This window comes from Cherax quadricarinatus, chromosome 94, assembly GCF_038502225.1.
Source record: "Cherax quadricarinatus isolate ZL_2023a chromosome 94, ASM3850222v1, whole genome shotgun sequence".
NCBI classification, from domain to species: Eukaryota; Metazoa; Arthropoda; class Malacostraca; order Decapoda; family Parastacidae; genus Cherax; species Cherax quadricarinatus.
The window spans coordinates 12,061,011-12,085,785 of NC_091385.1; the positions used below are offsets into that span (position 1 = coordinate 12,061,011).

At 40.6% G+C, this 24,775-nt stretch overlaps 1 protein-coding gene across 1 annotated transcript in view; it reads right to left on the reverse strand.

Moving 5' to 3' along the window:
- LOC128700847 (tRNA (guanine(6)-N2)-methyltransferase THUMP3) overlaps nt 1-24,775 on the reverse strand; it is a 142,452-nt gene that overhangs the window by 14,585 nt on the left and 103,092 nt on the right. The window contains exon 8 of the mRNA XM_053794294.2: nt 15,537-15,863. Within this exon, the coding sequence (XP_053650269.2) occupies nt 15,537-15,863 (327 nt within the window). The remainder of the gene's footprint in view (nt 1-15,536; nt 15,864-24,775) is intronic.

Here is a 24,775-nt window from a genome sequence, read left to right on the forward strand (position 1 = left end):
GATGACCAGGGGGGAGGGGTTCATTGGTCTAATCTGGGGGGTCACATGGACCTGCTCCGCATGGGTCAGTAGGCCTGTTGCAGTGTTCCTTCTTTATTATGTTCTATATGAACATATTTGCAAATGATGCAAAAATAGTAAGTAAATAAATAATAATGACAATCTCTTTGGGGATAACTTGGATAAACTGAATGATAGAGGGATGATGAAATTTAATAAAGATAAATGAATTTATTATTTTATTATCACACTGGCCGATTCCCACCAAGGCAAGGTGGCCCGAAAAAGAAAAACTTTCACCATCATTCACTCCATCACTGTCTTGCCAGAAGAGTGCTTTACACTACAGTTTTTAAACTGCAACATTAACACTCCTCCTTCAGAGTGCAGGCACTGTACTTCCCATCTCCAGGACTCAAGTCCGGCCTGCTGGTTTCCCTGAACCCCTTCATAAATGTTACTTTGCTCACACTCCAACAGCACGTCAAGTATTAAAAACCATTTGTCTCCATTCACTCCTATCAAACACGCTCACGCATGCCTGCTGGAAGTCCAAGCCTCTCGCACACAAAACCTCCTTTACCCCCTCCCTCCAACCTTTTCTAGGCCAACCCCTACCCTGCCTTCCTTCCACTACAGATTGATACACTCTTGAAGTCATTCTGTTTCGCTCCATTCTCTCTACATGTCCGAACCACCTCAACAACCCTTCCTCAGCCCTCTGGACAACAGTTTTGGTAATCCCGCACCTCCTCCTAACTTCCAAACTACGAATTCTCTGCATTATATTCACACCACACATTGCCCTCAGACATGACATCTCCACTGCCTCCAGCCTTCTCCTCGCTGCAACATTCATCACCCATGCTTCACACCCATATAAGAGCGTTGGTAAAACTATACTCTCATACATTCCCCTCCAAGGACAAAGTTCTTTGTCTCCACAGACTCCTAAGTGCACCACTCACGCTTTTCCCCTCATCAATTCTATGATTCACCTCATCTTTCATAGACCCATCCGCTGACACGTCCACTCCCAAATATCTGAATACATTCACCTCTGCCATACCCTCTCCCTCCAATCTGATATCCAATCTTTCATCACCTAATCTTTTTGTTATCCTCATAACCTTACTCTTTCCTGTATTCACTTCTAATTTTCTTCTTTTGCATACCCTACCAAATTCATCCACCAATCTCTGCAACTTCTCTTCAGAATCTCCTAGAGCACAGTGTCATCAGCAAAGAGCAACTGTGACAACTCCCACTTTGTGTGATTCTTTATCTTTTAGCTCCACGCCTCTTGCCAAGACCCTCGCATTTACTTCTCTTACAACCCCATCTATAAATATATTAAATAACCACTGTGACATCACACATCCTTGTCTAAAGACTACTTTTACTGGGAAATAATTTCCCTCTTTCCTACATACTCTAACTTGAGCCTCACTATCCTCATAAAAACTCTTCACTGCTTTCAGTAACCCACCTCCTACACCATACACCTGCAACATCTGCCACATTGCCCCCCTATCCACCCTGTCATACGCCTTTTCCAAATCCATAAATGCCACAAAGACCTCTTTAGCCTTATCTAAATACTGTTCACTTATGTGTTTCACTGTAAACACCTGGTCCCCACACCCCCTACTTTTCCTAAAGCCTCCTTGTTCATCTGCTATCCTATTCTCCATCTTATTCTTAATTCTTTCAATAATAACTCTACCATACACTTTACCAGGTACACTCAACAAACTTATCCCCCTATAATTTTTGCACTCTCTTTTGTCCCCTTTGCCTTTATACAAAGGAACTATGCATGCTCTTTGCCAATCCCTAGGTACCTTACCCCCTTCCATACATTTATTAAATAATTGCACCAACCACTCCAAAACTATATCCCCACCGCCCCTCATGGAAGGTTCCTTGATGTTGGTGAGGGGCTCTTGATTTAGGGAATTGGATCTGTGCTCCAGTTCCCCGAATTAAGCCTGAATGCCTTCCAAATCCCCCCCCCCCGGGCGCTGTATAATCCTATGGGTTTAGCGCTTCCCCCTTGATTATAATAATAATATATCCCCACCTGCTTTTAACATTTCTATCTTTATCCCATCAATCCCGGCTGCCTTACCCCCTTTCATTTTACCTACTGCCTCACGAACTTCCCCACACTCACAACTGGCTCTTCCTCACTCCTACAAGATGTTATTCCTCCTTGCTCTATACACGAAATCACAGCTTCCCTATCTTCATCAACATTTAATAATTCCTCGAAATATTCCCTCCATCTTCCCAATACCTCTCACTCTCCATTTAATAACTCTCCTCTACAACGATTTCTTGAGTCATGTTAACTCTCCTCTCCTATTTTTAACTAACAAATCCATTTCTCTAGGCTTCCTTAACTTGTTAATCTCACTCCAAAACTTTTTCTTATTTTCAACAAAATTTGTTGATAACAACTCACCCACTCTCTCATTTGCTCTCTTTTTACATTGCTTCACCACTCTCTTAACCTCTCTTTTTCTCCATATACTCTACCCTCCTTGCATCACTTCTACTTCGTAAAAACTTCTCATATGCTAACTTTTTCTCCCTTACTACTCTCTTTACATCATCATTCCACCAATCGCTCCTCTTCCCTCCCGCACCCACTTTCCTGTAACCACAAACTTCTGCTGAACACTCTAACACTACATTTTTAAACCTACCCCATACCTCTTCGACCCCATTGCCTATGCTCTCATTAGCCGTCTATCCTCCAATAGCTGTTTATATCTTACCCTAACTGCCTCCTCTTTTAGTTTATAAACCTTCACCTCTCTCTTCCCTGATGCTTCTATTCTCCTTGTATCCCATCTACCTTTTACTCTCAGTGTAGCTACAACTAAAAAGTGATCTGATATATCTGTGGCCCCTCTATAAACATGTACATCCTGAAGTCTACTCAACAGTCTTTTATCTACCACTGTTGAGTAGACTTCATGATAAATGAAATGTATGTGATATCAAGGCACATGAATATAGGCTGTGCGGAAAACACTGAAAGTGCCAGAGATGAGACCTAGGAGGTATTATTAAAAAAAAATGTCACTGGAAGATTATATAAGCAAAATTGTCAGTAACTTCTATACTGTTCTAGAAAATTATGAAATAGCTATTAAATAAATGGATGGAGAAATACTGTTCACAAAATGCACTAGACCAAAACTGAAATATACAGCGGTGGTGCGATGCCCATATCTGAAAAATATGTGGATATGTTAGCATAATGTGGATATGTTAGTTATGATAAAAGGCTGCAAGCTCTAAATATGTCCACATTGACCTAGAGGACGACGAGAAGGCACATGATAGCATATAAGATCAGGAGATATTAAAAAACTTTTTTTTTTTTTTTTTTGCATAAGCAACAGGAATAACAAGAGGCAATACAGTGGAACCCTTTCAGGGTTTTGGCCGTACTAGTACGGCTTACGCCCCAGGGTTTTTGACGTTCTAGTATGCCTAAATTCTAGCGCCCTCAAATTTAGTGAAAGTTGGTACGCCTACATATGAAAGAATGGGTCTATATGGTCAGTGTGCGCAGTATAAAAAAAATCCTGCAGCACACAGTGCATAATGAGAAAAAAAAACTTTGACCGTGTTTTTGGATTAAAACAGCGACTTTGCACTGTATTTTCGTATGGTATTTATTATATTTTAGTTTTCCTGGTCTCATTTTATAGAATGGAAGACATATTACAGAAATTGAGATGATTTGGACTGGTTTTACAATGAAAACTACAGTGGACCCCCGCATACCGTTGGCCTTACATAACGTTAAATCCGCATACCGCTACATTTTATCGCTAAGATTTTGCCTCGCATACCGCTAAAAAACCCGCTCAATGCTGTTCGTCCGAGACGCGTCTAATGTGCGCCCTTAGCCAGCCTCACATGTTCCGCCAGTGGCATTGTTTACCAGCCAGCCTCCGCGGTAACATCCAAGCATACAATTGGAACATTTCATATTATTACAGTGTTTCTGGTGATTTTATCTGCAAAGTAAGTGACCATGGGCCCCAAGAAAGCTTCTAGTGCCAACCCTACAGGAATAAGGGTGAGAATTACTATAGAGATGAAGAAAGAGATCATTGATAAGTATGAAAGTGGAGTGCGTGTCTCCGAGCTGGCCAGGTTGTATAGTAAACCCCAATCAACTATCGCTACTATTGTGGGCAACAAAAAGGCAATCAAGGAAGCTGTTCTTGCCAAAGGTTTAACTGTGTTTTCAAAACAGATATCGCAAGTGATGGAAGATGTTGAGAGACTCTTATTGGTGTGGATAAATGAAAAACAGATAGCAGGAGATAGCATCTCTCAAGTGATCATAAGTGAAAAGGCTAGGAAGTTGCATGACGATTTAATTAGAAAAATGCCTGCAACTAGTGATGATGTGAGTGAATTTAAGGCCAGCAAAGGTTGGTTTGAGAGATTTAAGAGGCATAGTGGCATACATAGTGTGATAAGGCATGGTGAGGCTGCCAGTTCGGACCACAAAGCAGCTGAAAAATATGTGCAGGAATTCAAGGAGTACATAGACAGTGAAGGACTGAAACCTGAACAAGTGTTTAATTGTGATGAAACAGGCCTGTTTTGGAAGAAAATGCCAAGCAGGACGTACATTACTCAGGAGGAAAAGGCACTCCCAGGACATAAGCCTATGAAAGACAGGCTTACTCTGTTGATGTGTTCCAATGCTACTGGTGATTGCAAAGTGAAGCCTTTATTAGTGAATCACTCTGAAACTCCCAGACCGTTCAGGCAAAAGAATGTCCTCAAGGCTAATTTGTGTGTACTGTGGAGGGCAAACAGTAAGGCATGGGTCACTAGGGACTTTTTCTATGACTGGTTACACCATGCATTTGCCCCCAATGTGAAAGATTACCTAACTGAAAAGAAATTAGAACTTAAGTGCCTCCTGGTGTTAGACAATGCCCCTGGTCATCCTACAGACGTGGCAGAGCGACTTTAAGGGGACATGAAATTCATTAAGGTGAAGTTTTTGCCTCCTAATACCACTCCTCTCCTGCAGCCCATGGACCAGCAGGTTATTGCAAACTTCAAAAAACTGTACACAAAAGCTCTGTTTGAAAGGTGCTTTGTAGTGACCTCAGAAACTCAACTGACTCTAAGAGACTTTTGGAGAGATCACTTTAATATCCTCAATTGTGTAAACCTTATAGGTAAGGCTTGGGAGGGAGTGACTAAGAGGACCTTGAACTCTGCTTGGAAGAAACTGTGGCCAGAATGTGTAGACAAAAGGGATTTTGAAGGATTTGAGGCTAACCCTGAGAATCCTATGCCAGTTGAGGAATCCATTATGGCATTGGGAAAGTCCTTGGGGTTGGAGGTTAGTGGGGATGATGTGTAAGAGTTGGTGGAGGAGGACAATGAAGAACTAATCACTGATGAGCTGATAGATCAACTTCAACAGCAAGAGGCCAGACCTGAGGAAACTGGTTCGAAGGAGGGGAGAGAGAAATTGAGGAAATTGCCTACTACAAAGATTAAGGAAATCTGTGCAATGTGGCTAAAAGTGCAAACCTTTATGGATGAAAATCACCCTCACACAGCTATTGCAAGCCGTGCTGGTGACTATTACACTGACAATGTTGTGAAACACTTTAGGGAAGTCATAAAGGAACGAGAGGTACAGGCCACTATGGACAGATATGTTGTGCGAAAGAAGTCCAGTGACTCTGAAGCTGGTCCTAGTGGCATTAAAAGAAGAAGGGAAGTAACCCCAGAAAAGGACTCGACACCTCAAGTCTTAATGGAAGGGGATTCCCCTTCTAAACACTAACACTCTCTCTCCCCTCCTCCCATCCCATCAATCATCACCAGATCTTCAATAAAAGTAAGTGTCATGTAACTGTGCATGCCTTTTTCAGTTTGTGTGTATTAAAATTAATATTTCATGTGGTAAAAATGTTTTTTTTTCATACTTTGGGGTGTTTTGCACGGATTAATTTGATTTCCATTATTTCTTATGGGGAAAATTCATTCGCATAACGATAATTTTGCATAACAATGAGCTCTCTTGCACGGATTAATATCGCTATGCGGGGGTCCACTGTACCTTGAAATTGAGCTCAAAGTAGCAGAAATGTTCGATTTTTACCAAAGTTCAAAAGTAAACAAATCATGTCAAGCGTCCAATACACGTCAACTGGCGAGTCTAATATTCTTTCTCAAGTGCGCTGATATTATTTATACCATTTCTACACTAATGCAGTAGTCTGCATAACAGTAAATCTTCTATTTTTTGTAAGAATAAAAATTCAAAGTGGAAAGCCAAAGAAATATAAGAGGGGCCTGGGGATGTGACTAACCAACAGAGAACATGTTATTTTAGTTCCAGGAATGTCTTTCTTGTTTATTCTGGACCCTATTCAGAAATTGGCATTTTTTGAAATTTGTGTGAAATTGGCAAATTGCTAAATTCTGACCACTTTACTGGATAGTTGAAATCGGTAAATGTGTGGTTTCTTGTACTCATTCGATAGAAAAAAATGGAGTTCTAGTGAAATAGTTATGATTTTTGTTGACTAGTACACTGGAATTGGCCGAAAATAGAGCTCAAAGTGGGCAAAATCGCTGATGCGTAAACATCATTGAGACCACCAACTTCGCGAGAGCATAATTCCATAAGTTTTCCATCAAATTTCATACTTTTGGTGTCATTATGATCGGGAAAAGATTCTCTATGTTTTCATAAGAAAAAATAATTTTTTTTTTTGAAATTTGGGCGACCCTGAGAACAAGTCTCGGAGAGGGCCTGGCGACCCTGAAAGGGTTAATCCGTTCCAGAGAGTCAGACAAAAACTGAATTCGACGAAAACTGAATCAATATTTCTCATAAGAAATAATGTAAATCCAATTACAGGTCCTCCATCACAAATCCGGCATCATTGGGACCTGTAGTGTGCCGGATTACTGAGTTTGCCGGATTAGAGAGTGGTTAGGTCAGAATACACTTAATAAAATTAGCCAACTTGACTTACACAAAGTTCATTAAAAATAGGCAAAAATCGAACATTTCCGCTACTTTGAGCTCAATTTCAAGGTACTTTTCATCATGAAAGAAATCAAAATCATGTCTATTTCTGTAATATATCTTCCATTCTATCAAAAGAGTCCACAAAAATGAGAATACAACCATAAAAACCATACAAAAATATACTGCAAAGAGGCGGCTAATGGCTGAGAAGTAAACTCCCTTATTTATCGTCCATCTTTTTTATTTTTGTTGTATGTTAAGAAGCATCTTTCCATCATACATTGCCCAAGTTTCAATGAGATAGCCCAACAAACAACCGAGAAAAAAAATATTTACCAAAAATCATATAGGGCAAGCCCAAGCCAGGTACTGGAAATAAGTCACTTTGTCTGACTTTTCTGGGTTATCCTAAGTTCTCTATACATACACTGCTATGTATGATAATCTATGTAACTGTGTTTGTGTATACCTGAATAAACTTATTTACTTCTCGTCTGCCAACTGAGTACAAGAAACCGCCCATTCACTTATTTCAACTACCCAGTAAAGTGGTCAGAAATTGGCAATTTCGCTGTTTTCACACAAATTTCAACAGATGCCAATTTCAAAATAGGGTCCAGAATAAACAATGCAGACATTCCTGGCACTAAAATAACATTTTCTCTGTTCATTAGTCACGGCTACAGGCTCCTCTTATATTACTCTTGCTTACCATTTGGAATTTTTATTCGCAAAAAAATAGAAGATTTACTGTTATGCAGACTGCTGCATTTTTGCAATAATTGTATAAATAATGTCAACCCATTCTTGACTCCATATTGGAGTTTGGACTGGCAGGCGGACAGGTATTGTTTACTCTTGAGCTTCGCTAAAGAAAAGAACAGTTTCACTACTGTGAGCGCAATTTCAAGGTACTTTTCATCATGAAAGCAATCAAAATCATATCTGTTTCTGTAATATATCTTTCATTCTATCAAATGAGACCGAAAAAATGAGAATATAACCATAAAAACCATACAAAAATATACCGCTAAGCGGCCGCTAATGGCTGAGAAGTGAACTCCGCTATTTATGGTCTGATTTCTTTCATTTTTGGTGTACGTTAAGAAGTATCTTTCCATCATACATTGCCCAAGTTTGAATAAGATAACCCAACAAACAACTGAGAAAATAATAATAATATTATATAAATAATAATAATAATATCTTTATTTGCTACACGTACATGTACAAGGCATACAGGCCTAGATGACATTAGTGACATACTACTAATTAATTACAGAGGGGGCCACTTGTTATGCAGAGTATTTCAAGAAAATTAGGTCAGTGTCCCAGGATAATACCCACACTAGTCGGCTAACACCCAGGTACCCATTTACTGATGAGTAAACATAAACAACAGGTGTAAAGAAACACGCCTAATGTTTCTACCCTGGCTGGGTATCGAATATTTACCAAAAATCACATATGGCTAACCCAAGCCAGGTACTAGAAATAAGCCATGTTGACTTTTTTGGGTTATCCTAGGTTCTCTACACATATGCTGCTGTGTGTGATAATCTATATAGAGAAAATAACTTTTTTGTTTCAGGTTTATAGTGCAGTACGAGTGTATATCACAGTTAGCCCTGTGCTACACTCCGTTTTCTCTAATATATGCCCCCAAGACAGGGATAGGAGAATGGTATTTGTATACCATATCCTCTTCATACCTCCGTCGAACTGCTCGGTGTTATGCCAAATATTATTTATTCTGGAGTATTTAACATGTTTTATATTATTTATATTGTTTATTATGTCATATTAGATCAATTGTGATAGGCAAATAAGCTGTAGTGTTGATATTAGTGTAATAATAAGGCATATTCTCCTGCTTCATGAGACTGAGCTCATGGCAACCAACAGTGGCTTCAAAGCCACATTATCTTTAATGGATAATGTACTGTGTAGGTGCTTTACATAATGAGAAGCATTTCTTTTATTCATTGGAACCATGGCTAGGGCTAAAAGTAAGCAGGTTAAAACAATAAATAGAGAAAAAGAAATTGGAATGACTTAAGCAAGCAAGTAGCACCACCAAACAGTACCAGCAGGTTGGTGTGGCAGCCCTGGAAATTTGAAATTATGATAGCCAAAATTAGTGCCGAATAACTGAAGGAACCGAATAACTGATTGCCGGATTTGTGATGGCGGACCTGTAATCCGTTCCAAACACCCAAAAATATAAACAAACAATACATTTTAGAGAGAATAACTATAGTTTTACATACAGAAAACAATGAGAAATAAAAAGCACTAATGAAATGGATAAATGAGCATTTAAATCACTCTTACCTTTATTGAAGACTTGTTGGTGTATAGAAGACAGTGAGGAGGGGAGAGGGAGGAGAGGTTATCTCTACCACTATCACTACCACCCTCTATCATCATCACTACCACCCTCTATCATCATCACTACCACCCTCTACCACCATCACAACCACTTCCACCCTCTACCACCATCACTACCAGAAACTACGAGAAACTGGCATTACGGTTTCTAGGTAGGGGGGAAGTGTGCTGGGGTTCATACCACTCTGTGGGGTCCCTTGGGAGTAGTGTAGTTTACCATGGAATCTGGATCACCTGGAGGTGCCCTGCTTCCTTCCTGGATTTCCAGGAGGTAGGGCAGGGCGTCCTGCAGGTGACAGATGCACCTCTGGAGGCTGCCTGTCAGTTCTGGGAGGTGGCAGCTGAAAGAAGTATGCTTTGTGGCGGGTGTCTGATCGCCTTCTCTTTTTGTCTGCTGAGGTGGCTCAGTGGATGTGAGGGTGCCATCCCGGAGTGCTGGTTTACTGGTGTGAAGGGTAAAGTATGGCATGGGTCCCATGCTGCATCTACGCTGCTGGCAGTTTCAAGGTCCTCTTGGATGAAGGGAGGAACTTCCATCCCTTCCATGCCTTCTAGTAGCTGTAGTTGTCCCTTCCTTTTTGTTTTCTTTCCTTCTTTCTTTTTTTTCTTGAAATAATAAGAAAGAAGTGCCACCATCATGGAGTCTTCATTCTATGATCCCCCTCCTCCTCCCAGCCCCCTTTTTGTTACCGCAGCCTTTTCTGACCCGGCTTCATTATTGGACCGTTCTCCAGATTTTTCTCATACCCTTGTACCTTCTGCTGGTGACCCTTCATCACCTGCTCCAGGTGCTGAGGCTCTGCCTGTTTCTTCTAGTGCCTCTGCCCCTTGCATATCTTTAACCCTTTCAGGGTTTTGGCTGTACTAGTACAACTTACACCCCAGGGTTTTTGACCTACTAGTACGCCTAAATTCTAGTGCCCTCAAATCTAGTGAGAGAAAGCTGGTAGGCCTACATATGAAAGAATGGGTCTATGTGGTCAGTGTGCATTATAAAAAAAAATCCTGCAGCACACAGTGCATAATGAGAAAAAAAAACTTTGACCATGTTTTTGGATTAAAACAGCGACTTTGCACTGTATTTTCGTATGGTATTTATTATTGTATTCTAGTTTTCCTGGTCTCATTCTATAGAATGGAAGATATATTACAGAAATTGAGATGATTTTGACTGATTTTACAAAGAAAAGTACCTTGAAATTGAGCTCAAAGTAGCAGAAATGTTTGATTTTTACCAAAGTTCGAAAGTAAACAAATCATGCTAAGCATCCAATACATGTCAACTGGTGAGTCTAATATTCTTTCACAAGTGTGCCGATATTATTTATACCATTTTTTACACTAATGCAGTAGTCTGCATAACAGTAAATCTTCTATTTTTTGTGAGAATAAAAATTCAAAGTGGAAAGCAAAAGAATGTAAGAGGGGCGTTGGGATGTGACTAATGAACAGAGGAAATGTCATTTTAGTGCCAGGAATGTCTTTCTTATTTATTCTGGACCCTATTTGGAAATTGGCATGTTTTGAAATTTGTGTGAAATTGGCAAAATTGCTAAATTCTGACCACCTTATTGGATAGTTGAAATCTGTCAATGGGTGGTTTCTTGTACTCATTCGATAGAAAAAATGAAGTTCTAGCGAAATAGTTATGATTTTTGTCGACTAGTACAGTGGAATTGGCCAAAAATAGGGCAAAATCGCCGATGTGTAAACATTGTCGAGACCGCTAACTTAGCGAGAACATAATTCCGTAAGTTTTCCATCAAATTTCATACTTTTAGTGCCATTATGATTGGGAAAAGATTCTCTATCATTTCATAAGAAAAAATATTTTTTTTTTTTTTTTTTTAAATTTGGGCAATCCTGAGAACAAGTCTCTGGATCACCAACCTGCCTCAGGTCAGGCTGCCTGCGGTCCTATGCCTAAATGTTCCAGACCCTTTGCTGATGATAGTCCTTCGATTTCTGCTCATTCCACCCAGAAACAACCTACACGGCACCCACTTTCTTCACACACCATGTTTGAGTACGCAGTGGACCAAATTCTTTTCCCTACAACCGACATCTCTAACTGATTATCTTTTAGACCACAGTACAGTGGACCCCCGGTTTGTGATGGCATCGGTATCTGATAAAACCGGTATTCGATACATTTTAACGCAAAAATTTTGCCTCAGCTCTCGTTAAAAAATCCGCCACACGCGATTCATCCGAGACGTGTCCACGTGTGGCCCAGTGTTTACAAGCCAGCCAGTGTGCTCGCATCTAAGGATACATTCAGTACATTCCATATTATCACAGTGTTTTGGTGCTTGTTTCTGCAAAATAAGTCACCATGGGCCCCAAGAAAGCTTCTAGTGCCAACCCTGTGGTAAAAAGGGTGAGAATTAGTATGGAAATTAAGAAAGATTTTGAAGGGTTTGGGGCTAACCCTGAGAAGCCTATGCCAGTTATGGAATCCATTGTGCCTACTTCAAAAATTAAGGAAATGTGTGCAAAGTGGGTTGAACTGCAAACCTTTATGGATGAAAATCACCCTAACACAGCTATTGCAAGCCATGCTGGTGACTATTACAATGACAATGTTGTGGCCCATTTTAGACAAATCGTAAAGGAATGGGAGGTACAGAGCTCTATGAACAGATATGTTGTGCGACAGAGGTCCAGTGACTCTCAAGCTGGTCCTAGTGGCATTGAAAAAAGAAGGGAAGTAATCCCGGAAAAGGACTTGCTACCTCAAGTCCTAATGGAAGGAGATTCCCATTCTAAACAATAAGTTCGACACTCTCCCCTCATCCCATCCCATCAATCATCACCAGATCTTCATTAACCCTTTCAGGGTTTCGGCCGTACTAGTACGGCTTACGCACTGGGTTTTTGATGTACTAGTACGCCTAAATTCTAGCACCCTCAAATCTAGTGAGAGAAAGCTGGTAGGCCTACATATGAAAGAATGGGTCTATGTGGTCAGTGAGTGTGGTATAAAAAAATCCTGCAGCACACAGTGCGTAATGAGAAAAAAAAAACTTTGACCGTGTTTTTGTATTAAACCAGCGACTTTGCACTGTATTTTCGTATGGTATTTATTGTTGTATTCTAGTTTTCCTGGTCTCATTTTATAGAATGGAAGACATATTACAGAAATTGAGATGATTTTGACTGATTTTACAAAGAAAAGTACCTTGAAATTGAGCTCAAAGCAGCAGAAATGTTCGATTTTTACCAAAGTTCAAAAGTAAACAAATCATGTTATGCGTCCAATACACGTCAACTGGTGAGTCTAATATTCTTTCACAAGTGAGCTGATATTATTTATACCATTTCTACACTAATGCAGTAGTCTGCATAACAGTAAATCTTCTATTTTTTTGTGAGAATAAAAATTCAAAGTGGAAAGCAAAAGAATGTAAGAGGGGCGTGAGGACATGACTAATGAACAGAGGAAATGTTATTTTAGTTCCAGGAATGTCTTTCTTGTTTATTCTGGACCCTATTTGGAAATTGGCATGTTTTGAAATTTGTGTGAAATTGGCAAAATTGCTAAATTCTGACCACTGTATTGGATAGTTGAAATCAGTAAATGGGTGGTTTCTTGTACTCATTCGATAGAAAAAATGGAGTTCTAGCGAAATAGTTATGATTTTTGTCGACAAGTACACTGGAATTGGCGGAAAATAGGGTTCAAATTGAGCAAAATCACCGATGCGCAAACATCGTCGAGACTGCTAACTTCACAAGAGCATAATTCCATAAGTTTTCTATCAAATTTCATACTTTTGGTGTCATTATGACCGGGAAAAGATTCTCTGTTTTCATAAGAAAAAATTTTTTTTTTTTTTTTTGAAATTTGGCCAACCCTGAGAACAAGTCTCTGAGAGGGCCTGTCGACCCTGAAAGGGTTAAAGGTAAGTGTCATGTATTCTATTGTTAGTAGAGTACTACAAACTGTGCATGTCTTCTTCAGTTTGTGTGCATTAAACTTAATATTTCACGTGGTAAAAATTTTTTTTTTCATACTTTTGGGTGTCTTGCATGGATTAATTTGATTTCCATTATTTCTTATGAGGAAAATTGATTCGCTTTTCGATAATTTTGGTTTACGATGAGCTCTCAGGAACGGATTAATATCGCAAACCTGGGGTCCACTGTATTCGTAAATTGGTAAAGCTCTTTTATGATATGTTGGCCAAAATATATCCTTTCATGCTCTTCAGAGCAGTGCGCACATTGATACATTTAGAATGCAGATCAAGTTCATGATCTTTCCCACCTTACTTCTATCGATAACATTCCTATCACAGTTCACAAGCATGCTACTCTCGATTCTTGCAGTGATACGGTGGTTTTACCGCGTACCATTGTACAGTGTGATCTATCCTGCGGTGATGATATTTTAGAATAATTAGCCCTCCAGGAGCTTCTGATTCTCAAAGTGGATACATATGTCCTGCCTTTCCCAGTAACATCGCCCGCTTAACCTTCAACTGCCATGAACTCCCATCCTCCGTTTATATCGTGGGACATCGCCTAGGGGTCCGTAAAGTGGTCCCTACACCCCAACAGTGTTAAAATTGTTGGTGCTTCGGACATCCCACTAAATACTGCAGGTTTGTGGCGGGGTGCCCGGTCTGTGGAGCAATAGATCATGCCGATACATCTTGCAGTCTTTCTCCCACTTGTCTTAATTACAGTGAAACTCATCCTTCTTTTTCCCGCCGATGTCATCTATCTTAATGAACGTGAAATCCGTTGTCTTAAGGAGAGTGAAGGCCTTCCATATGCTATGGCTGTCTCTCGGCTCCGCCATCATGGGAATCTTCGTCGTGTTTCTTATTCTAAAGTAGCTAGGAGACCTCCAACCTTGACAGTCCCCCCGATTACCAGCTTCTCTGGTGCAATGTCTTTCAGGGTCATCCCCCATCTCTAATTCTTTTGCAGTTTTACCCTCTGAAACCCCCACCTCCGTACCTCTTCCTACTTCTACTTCTTCTTCATCTCACCTGCTAGTTTCTCAGTCTGTGAGGCTTTGCACACCTTCACCTTCTTTGCCGCTATCAACTGCAAAGTTGAACCTGTCTCCTAAGCCCAAGTCTCTTCACATTCCTCCGGTGCTTACAATTCCCCAGCAGTTCTCCTTTTCAGCCTCAGTACCTAGTTCTCACCCCATTTCTAACTCTCACACGAAGATGGAGGTTCACCCCCCTCGTTTGGTCCCCTCTTCTCCTGTGCCCCCCAGACTTCTCCCCCAGTTCCCTTTCAGCCTCCTTCCTCTCCTGTTCCACCGCAGGACTCTTTTATCCCCACCGGCACATCTCTTCAGGTTCATACTCCCCTCCCCTCTCAGACCTCTTTGGTTCCCTCCATAGTCTCCCCGATCTCTACTTGCTCTACCTCGCCTGTCTCTGAAGTCATGGTATCGGCATCTTCCTTGTTCACTGAAACCACTTGATGCTATCTCTGACTATACTGCAGAGACGAAACCTTATTTTTCACAGCCCTGGCAGCAATCTTTTCCTTCACAGCATTCTGATTCCTCCTTGCTGAAATGCTTCCCATTGCCTCCACACTTTGACTTCACTGACGTTACTAGCCTGTAGATTTTATCGTTTCTCATTGTTGGCATACCTATCTTCGTGAACAATGACTTTTTTACAATGGAATATTCGTGGCGTCAGGGGCAATCAGGGAGAGCTCCAGGTGTTGCTCTCCCAGTTTTCCCCAGTATGTGTCGGGTTACAAGGGCCTAAAGTTCGTTCAGCAGTTATCCGTCCCACTGCTGCCCTACCGCTCTTACCTTATCTTCCCTTCTTGCAAATGGCCCTGCCTTTGACTTACAATCACTTTTTTACTTTTGTCAGCAACTGCTTTACTATATATACGTACTTTGACACATACCCCCTAGTGCCCCTTACAGCCCTTTCCTCCCCTCATCTCTGATTCCCTCTACACCTAGCTGTTTATAGCCCCGGCATTATTTTTTGCCCTGCAGCACTGCATAACCCTCGTCGGTTTAGAGCTTTATTTAATTATAATAATAATACAACAAAAAAGGAGGCAATAACCATTTGATAGTGTTTATCTGAAGAAGAAAGTCACTTACCATGATCATACTATTACGGTCGTGTGTCAGCAATACTGCACGGCCAGTATCTGTTTTGGTTATCCTTGCCATTTCCAGAAGTGAAAGATAATACAGGACACGATTATCCCCTTTGCTGCCAATACGTTTCCCAAACGGCAAGTCAGATATTATTACATCAGCGCACTGGCTTCTCAGAGGAAGTCTAGTGGAATCCCACTGGGCCACATCCACTGGCATGGAATTTTTCTTTTTCAGTAGGAAGTCTATATTATCTCTACTACGTTTAACAGCCTGTCCATAGTTGTCTCCTCCAATGTGAAATGCTTTCGGGTATGTGAGGGAACCCTGTCAAGAAAAAGAAACTAAACTTTAAAAAATATACTTTTCTCATTAAAACACTACTGTATTATCATTAAGACTTAATACCACTTATAATTATATAAAATACTGTATTTTAATGCCTGCAAGTGACCAATAAAATTGCAATAAATATTAAGAGTTGTTGAATACAAAAGCAAATACAGCCTCTCCTCACTTAGTGATGTACTCATTTACTGACGACTCAGACTTACGACTGGCTCTCTGACCAGTATGCATACCTAAACAATGTATATTAGAGATGATTTCCTCTATTCTGTTTATTACAATATTCAGTAGACTACTGTATAAACATTTAAAAATATACCAGAAATGTTATAAATGGTGCAAAGGTGACATTAAAACAATATCAAAGATGGTTGACACAAACCCTTATAGTATGGTCCTCACTTGGTGAAGAATTCGTTTACTGACGTGGTCTTAGGAATGGGATTCTGTCATTAAGCAAATAGAAGCTGTACTAGTCTGCAGGACTATTATGAGAAAGGAGAGAATACATAAACTGGTGAATTCTTATGAAATAAAAACATGCTCAAGACAATAAAGATGAGGTAATCAGTCACACAGCCTTTATAAAACTGGTTCAATCCCTAAGATTAATCAAGGCTAAGAGACTGAATGCCCATTATTGCTGAGAGGCTGCTTACCTTATTTTCCAGTGACTCCAGTACATAACTGCTATACTGAACTAAGAGTCACTGATTGTCAAGATGTCTTCCTAATAGAGATATCTAAGTGCTGCATCATGGACTACCAACTAAAATACATTATTGAAAAATGTAAGGAAATTTATAAGGCTACAATTATTATTATTACTATAATGAGGAAGATATGAGGCTACAAGAAGTTTAAAACATCAGTATAGAAGTAAAAACCTTTCCTAATTCTTTTTATAGTAACACTACTAATGATTAGTGATATTATAGGAGTCGGGTATATTTTTGAGGGGAGGGGGGTTCCACCCCCTTGATATATCGTGTTATTTCCACTCGGGCAAGCAGGTGGGTGGATAGGCGGAGTGGGTAGACATTTTTATGACAGGGTGGATAGGGGGGCAATGTGGCAGATGTTGCAGGTGTATGGTGTAAGAGGTAGGTTACTGAAAGCAGTAAAGAGTTTTTAAGAGGATAGTGAGGCTCAAGTTAGAGTATGTAGGAAAGAGGGAGATTATTTCCCAGTAACAGTAGGCCTTAGACAAGGATGTGTGATGTCACCATGGTTGTTTAATATATTTATAGATGGAGTTGTGAGAGAAGTTAATGCTCGGGTGTTGGCAAGAGGTCTGGAGTTAAAAGATAAAGAATCAAACACAAAGTGGGAGTTGTCACAGTTGCTCTTTGCTGATGACACGATGCTTTTGGGAGATTCTGAAGAGAAGTTGCAGAGGTTGGTGGATGAATTTGGTAGGGTATGTAAAAGAAGAAAATTAAAAGTGAATATAAAAAAGAGTAAGGTTATGAGGATAACAAAAAGATTAGGCGATGAAAGACTTGATATCAGATTGGAGGGAGAGAGTATGGAGGAGGTGAATGTATTCAGATATTTAGGAGTGGACGTGTCAGTGGATGGGTCTATGAAGGATGAGGTGAATCACAGAATTGATGAGGGGAAAAGCGTGAGCGGTGCACTTAGGAGTCTGTGGAGACAAAGAACTTTGTCAGTGGAAGCAAAAAGGGGAATGTATGAGAGTATAGTTGTACCAACACTCTTGTATGGGTGTGAAGCACAGGTGATGAATGTTGCAACGAGGAGAAGGCTGGAGGCAGTGGAGATGTCATGTCTGAGGACAATGTGTGGTGTGAATATAATGCAGAGAATTCGTAGTTTGGAAATTAGGAGGTGTGGGATTACCAAAACTATTATCCAGAGGGCTGAGGAGGGGTTGGTGAGGTGGTTCGGATATGTAGAGAGAATGGAACAAAACAGAATGGCTTCGAGAGTGTATAAATGTGTAGTGGAGGGAAGGCGGGGTAGGGGTCGGCCTAGGAAGGGTTGGAGGGAGAGGGTAAAGGAGGTTTTGTGTGCGAGAGGCTTGGACTTCCAGCAAGCGTGCATGAGCATATTTGATAGGAGTGAATGGAGACAAATGGTTTTTAATACTTGACGTGCTGTTGGAGTGTGAGCAAAGCAACATTTATGAAGGGATTCAGGGAAACCGGCAGGCCAGACTTGAGTCCTGGAGATGGGAAGTACAGTGCCTGCACTCTGAAGGAGGGGTGTTAATTTTGCAGTTTTATAACTGTAGTGTAAAGCACCCCTCTGGCATGACAGTGATGGAGTGAATGATGATGAAAGTTTTTCTTTTTCAGGCCACCCTGCCTTGGTGGGAATCGGTCAATGTGTTAAAAAAAAATGATAGTGGTCCCTCGTTTATCGTCGTAAATCCGTTCCTGGAAGTGGGACTATTATTGAAATAGACGATTTTCGAATCAATTTTCCCCATAAGAAATAATGTAAATACAATTAAACCGTTTCTGACACCCAGAAGTATTAAAACAAAAAAATTTTTTACATGAAATATGGATGTAGTACATAAACAATGCAATGGCACATGATGAATGAAACATTAACAGCATAACACTTACCTTTATTGGTGATTCTTCTTAGTGTATGGGAGACTGGAGGAGGAGAGAGATTGAATTACTGTTTGGAAGGGGAATCCCCTTCCATCAACACCTCAGGTACCAATTGCTTTTCTGGGGTTACTTCTCTTCTCTGTTTCTTAATGCCACTAGGACCAGCTTGAGAGTCACTGGAGTCCTGCCTCACAAAAAAACTGTCCAGAGAGCTCTGTTTCTGGCGTCTCTTTAAAACTTCCGTAAAATGGGCCAAGACTGTCACTGTACAAGTTGCCAATATGGCTTGCAACATCCTTCTCAGAGTGATGTTTCTCCATAAATCTTTCCATCCTACCCCACATTTCAAAAATCTCCTTAATTTCTGAAGAAGGCACCTTCTTCCATCTCTCTTCCTCCTCCTCTGCAGCAAGATTCTGAGCTGCGATCTGTTGCTCTTCCTGCTGGAGCTCTTGCAGCTCCTCAGTGGTTAGCTCTTCGTTGTGGTCCTCCACCAACTCTTCCACATCATCCAAACTCGCATCCAACCCCATGGAACTCCCCAATGCCACAACAGAGTTCACAAGTGACATAGGCTCATCAGGGGCCACCTCAAACCCTTCAAAATCCCTCTTGTGGACACAATCTGGCCACAAGTTTCTCCAAGCAGAGTTCAAAGTCCTGGTAGTCACTCCCTCCCAAGCCTTATACAATGGAGAATACTGAAGTGTTCTTTCCAAAAATCTCTTAGGGTCAAGTGAGTGTCTGAGGTCACATTAAAGCACCTTTCAAACTGCTTTGGTGTAGAGTTTTTAAAGTTTGAAATGACCTGCTGGTCCATGGGCTGGAGGAGAGGAGTGGTATTTGGGGGCAAGAACTTTACTGTGATGAACCCAAACTCCTGCAGAATTAGGTCATCCAAGTTTGGAGGATGAGCAGGTGCAATGTCCATTACTAGGAGGCACTTGAGATCCAATTTCTTTTCCAAAAGGTAATTCTTCACATTAGGGCCAAACACTTCATTGAACCACTCGACGAAAATGTCCCTCGTGACCCATGCCTTACTATTAGATCTCTAAAACACACACAATTTACTCTTCATAACATTGTTTTTCTTGAACACTCTGGGATTTTCAGAATGGTACACTAATAACGGCTTCACTTTGAAATCCCCACTAGCATTAGCACAGAACATGAGCATCAGCCTGTCTTTCATAGGCTTGTGTCCTGGCAATGCCTTTTCTTCCTGAGTAATGTAGGTCCTCTTTGGCATTTTCTTCCAAAAGAGGCCTGTTTCATCACAATTGAACACTTGTTCAGGTTTCAGTCCTTCAGCCTCTTATGTACTCCTTGAATTCCTGCTCATATTTTTCAGCAGCTTTGTCAGAACTGGCAGCCTCACCATGCCTTACCACACTGTGTATGCCAGTACGCTTCTTAAAATCTCTCAAACCAGCTATTGCTGGCCTTAAATTCACTCACATCACCACTAGTTGCATGCAATTTCTTTACCAAATCGTCATGCAACTGCCTAGCCTTTTCACAAATAAGCGACGTCATAAGACTATCTCCTGCTAATTGTTTCTCGTTTATCCACACCAATAATAACTTCTCAACATCTTCGAGTACTGGTGATCTCATTTTTGTCAGCATATTTACCCCCTTTGCAACAACAGCGTCCTTGATTTCTTTTTTCTTGGCCACAATGGAAGATATGGTTGTACGGGATTTGTTATACATCCCGGCCAGTTCGCCCACACGTACACCACTTTCATATTGTTTAATGATGTTTTTCTTAAATTCAGGCCCAGACAGCTCAGAGCGTGAGTACACGCCCCGGACGAAGGACAATTAGCGAGTTAACGGACCATTTGCGAGCCATTGTTTAGACGAAATAATGGGACTATTTCCGAAATGGACAACTTTCAGGCTGGATGATTATTGAGGGACTACTGTATTATGAAATATTTCGTAGGAGCAAGTGAAGGGACCGTTGCTCACTGGTAAACAATGGCACACTAGCTGGGAAGGCAGGCCCAGGAGGCTCAGAGCGTGAGTACGTGTCCTGGACAAAGGACAATTAGCAAGTTAATGGACCATTTACGAGCCAATGTTTAGACGAAATAACGGGACTATTTCCGAGATGGACAACTTTCAGGCCGGACAATCGTCTGGCTCGATAGTCGTCCTTTTCGGAAATCGTTGCATTATTTCGCCTGGTCACAGACCAGGCCGCGGGGGCGTTGACCCCCGGAACTCTCTCCAGGTAAACGTTGGCTCGCAAATGGTCCATTGACTCGCTAATCATCTTTCGTCCTGGACGCGTACTCACGCTCTGAGCTGCCTCGGCCTCCCTTCCCAGCCAGTGTGCCATTGTTTACCAGTGAGCGATGGTTCCCTCACTTGTTCATACGAAATATTTCACAATATTCCATTCATTTTAGTGCTTGAAAGTGCTAAATAAGCTACCATGGCTCCAAAGAAAGCTCCTAGTGCCAAGCCTTTGGTAAAGAAGGTGAGAAATATGATTGAATTTAAGAAAATAAACTGGTGAATTCTTATGATCTAAAACATGCTCAAGACAATAAAGATGAGGTAATCAGTCCCTCAACCTAGCAGTAGGTGCGAAGAGCACCATAGTCGTGGAGATTCTGAAGCAGAAGCAAGGCGCCTGACGCTTATATAGTAACGTCAGGTGGAAATGAGACGGGTAGCAGACGAGGGCATAGTCACTGGTAGGTGGGATTCCCCAGTGGAAGTAGGTCCTACCCAAAGAGATGGGTTAATTGTAGTATTTCCACTGGGGAATCCCGCCTACCAGTGATTATGCCCTCGTCTGCTACCCATCCCATTTCCACCTGACGTTACTATATAAGCGTCAGGCGCCTTGCTTCTGCTTCAGAATCTCCACGACTATGGTGCTCTTCGCACCTACTGCTAGGTTGAGGGACTGATTACCTCATCTTCTGTACATAGTTCTCCTGTCTTCAAGTTATGTCCTGGAATTTGTATTGAAAAAGCCACTGGATGGTGAAACATCTACAATAAAGATACCCAGATGTTGCACATGTGTCTCAATTTCATCTTATAGGTAAGGCTTGGGAGGGAGTGACTACCAGGACTTTGAACTCTGCTTGGAGAAAATTGTGGCCAGATTGTGTCCACAAGAGGGATTTTGAAGGGTTTGAGGCTGACCCTGATGAGCCTATGTCAGTTGAGAACTCTATTGAGGCACTGGGGAGTTCCATGGGGTTGGATGTGAGTTTGGAAGATGTGGAAGAGTTGGTGGAGGACCACAACGAAGAGCTCACCACTGAGGAGCTGCAAGAGCTTCAGCAGGAACAGGAACAGAACGCAGCTCAGAATCTTGCTGCAGAGGAGGAGGAAGAGAGATGGAAGAAGGTGCCTTCTTCAGAAATTAAGGAGATTTTTGAAATGTGGGGTAGGATGGAAAGATTTATGGAGAAACATCACCCTGAGAAGGATGTTGCAAGCCATATTGGCAACTTGTACAATGACAGAGTCTTGGCCCATTTTAGGGAAGTTTTAAAGCTACGCCAGAAACAGAGGTCTCTGGACAGTTTTTTTGCGAGACAGGGCTCCAGCGACTCTCAAGCTGGCCCTAGTGGCATTAAAAAACAGAGAAGAGAAGTAACCCCAGAAAAGCAATTGGTACCTGAGGTGTTGATGGAAGGGGATTCCCCTTCCAAACAGTAATTCAATCTCTCTCCTCCTCCAGTCTCCCATACACTAAGAAGAATCACCAATAAAGGTAAGTGTTATGCTGTTAATGTTTCATTCATCATTTCCCATTGTATTGTTTATGTACTACATCTATGTTTCATTTAAAAAAAATTTTTGTTTTAATACTTCTGGGTGTCAGGAACGGATTAATTGTATTTACATTATTTCTTATGGGGAAAATTGATTCGAAAATCGTCTATTTCGATAATAGTCCCACTTCCATAAACGGATTATGGATGATTATTGAGGGACCACTGTATATATATTTTTATTGGCTATGTTTTTAACATTTATAGGTAGTAGGTTGGTAGACAGCAACCATCCAGGGAGGTACTACCGTCCTGCCAAGTGAGTGCAAAATGAAAGCCTGTACAGTGGTCCCTCGTTTTTCGTAATTAATCTGTTCCTGGAGGAGCTACTGTAAACGAAATTTACGATTTGCGAATCAATTTTCCCCAGAAGAAATAATGTAAATACAATTAATCCGTTCCTGACACCCAGAAGTATTAAAACAAAAAAAATTTTTACATGAAATATAGATGTAGTACATAAACAATACAATGGGAAATAATGAATGAAATATTAACAGCATAACACTTACCTTTATTGGAGATTCTTCTTAGTGTATGGGAGACTGGAGGAGGAGAGAGATTGGATTGTTTACAGTTTGGAAGGGGAATCCCCTTCCAGCAACACCTCAGGTACCAATTGCTTCTCTGGGGTTGCTTCTCTTCTCTGTTTCTTAATGCCACTAGGACCACCTTGAGAGTCACTCTAGTCCTGTCTCGCAAAGTAACTGTGGAGAGAGCTCTGTTTCTGGCGTCTCTTTAACACTTCCCTAAAATGGCCCAAGACTTTGTCACTGTACATATTTCTCACCTTCTTTACCACAGGCTTGGCACTAGGAGTTTTCTTTGGAGCCATGGTAGCTTATTTAGTACTTGCAAGCACTAAAATGAGTGGAATATTATGAAATATTTCGTAGGAGCACTTGAGGGGACCTTCACTCACTGCTAAACAATGCCAGACTGGCTGGGTAGGGAGGCCTCCCCGGCTCACACCGTGCGTACGCGTCCCGGACGAACTACTATTTGCGAGTCAACCTATGAAAAGCGAGTCCATGTTTATACGAAAATACCCCAATGAATGGCGAAATTTACGATTGCCGAGAACTACGAAAAGCGAGGGACCACTGTAATTGTTTTACATGATGGTAGGATTGCTGGTGTCTTTTGTCTGTCTCATAAATATGCAAGATTACAGGTACGTCTTGCTACTTCTGCTTACACTTAGGTCACTACACATACATGTATAAGCATATATATACACACCCCTCTGGGTTTTCTGCTATTTTCTTTCTAATTCTTGTTCTTGTTTATTTACTCTTATCTCCACGGGGAAGTGGAACAGAATTCTTCCTCCGTAAGCCATGCGTCTTGTAAGAGGCGACTAAAATGCCGGGAGCAAGGGGCTAGTAACCCCTTCTCTTGTATAAATTACTAAATTTAAAAAGAGAAACTTTCGTTTTTCTTTTTGGGCCACCCCGCCTTGGTGGGATACTGCCGGTTTGTTGAAAGAAGAAGAAGTTTTTAACATTCAGTCAGTGTGTTTAACCCGTAAATGGTCCAAACGTATATATACGTTTTTTCAACATTTGAAAGTATTTTTACATATTTTCAAATATAACAAACAAAAAAGTTACATCAAAGTTTTTTTACACATTTTCAAATGTAAAAAAACAAAAGGAAGATCTACTTTTTTTACAAAGTAGATCTTCCTTTTGTTTTTTTACATTTGAAAATGTGTAAAAAAACTTTGATGTAACTTTTTTGTTTGTTATATTTGAAAATATGTAAAAAAACCTAGATCTACTTTTGTAGCAATACACATGTGAACGTAGATCTGCTTGGACCGTTTACGGGTTAATTAATGAAGATGGTAAAAAATTGGCTAATTTAGTCAGAGAAAGTCCTGTTAAATTTTTCTCACCATTTTATTTAATACAAAAATACTATCTCATTCATTCTTATTTTCAAAAGGGGTAGTTCTTATTTGTCAAAGTGACGTATGCATGGTAAAGAAAGGTCAATAAAACAAATAAGGTCATCTTATCTGTCACAGTAAGAAAAAGTGGTAATATTTTCATCAGTGGTAAAAAAAAATACATAGAGATCTGAATATTAACCTCGAATAGGATAAAATCATACAGAGTAAAACATGCGCAATGGTAAATAATCAGTAATCCAAACATTTACAAAAACATTTATTCAAGGTAAAAGACTTCTGTTAGTCCAGGATAAGAAAAAATGGGTAGTAAAATACTGCATTATGTTAGTAAACACTGGTAAAAAAAAGGGTAGTAAAATACTGCATTTAGTAAACACTGGTAAAAAAAAATGGGTAGTAAAATACTGCATTATGTTAGTAAACACTGGTAAAAAAAAAATGGGTAGTAAAATACTGCATTATGTTAGTAAACACTGGTAAAAAAAATGGGTAGTAAAATACTGCATTATGTTAGTAAACACTGGTAAAAAAAATGGGTAGTAAAATACTGCATTATGTTAGTAAACACTGGTA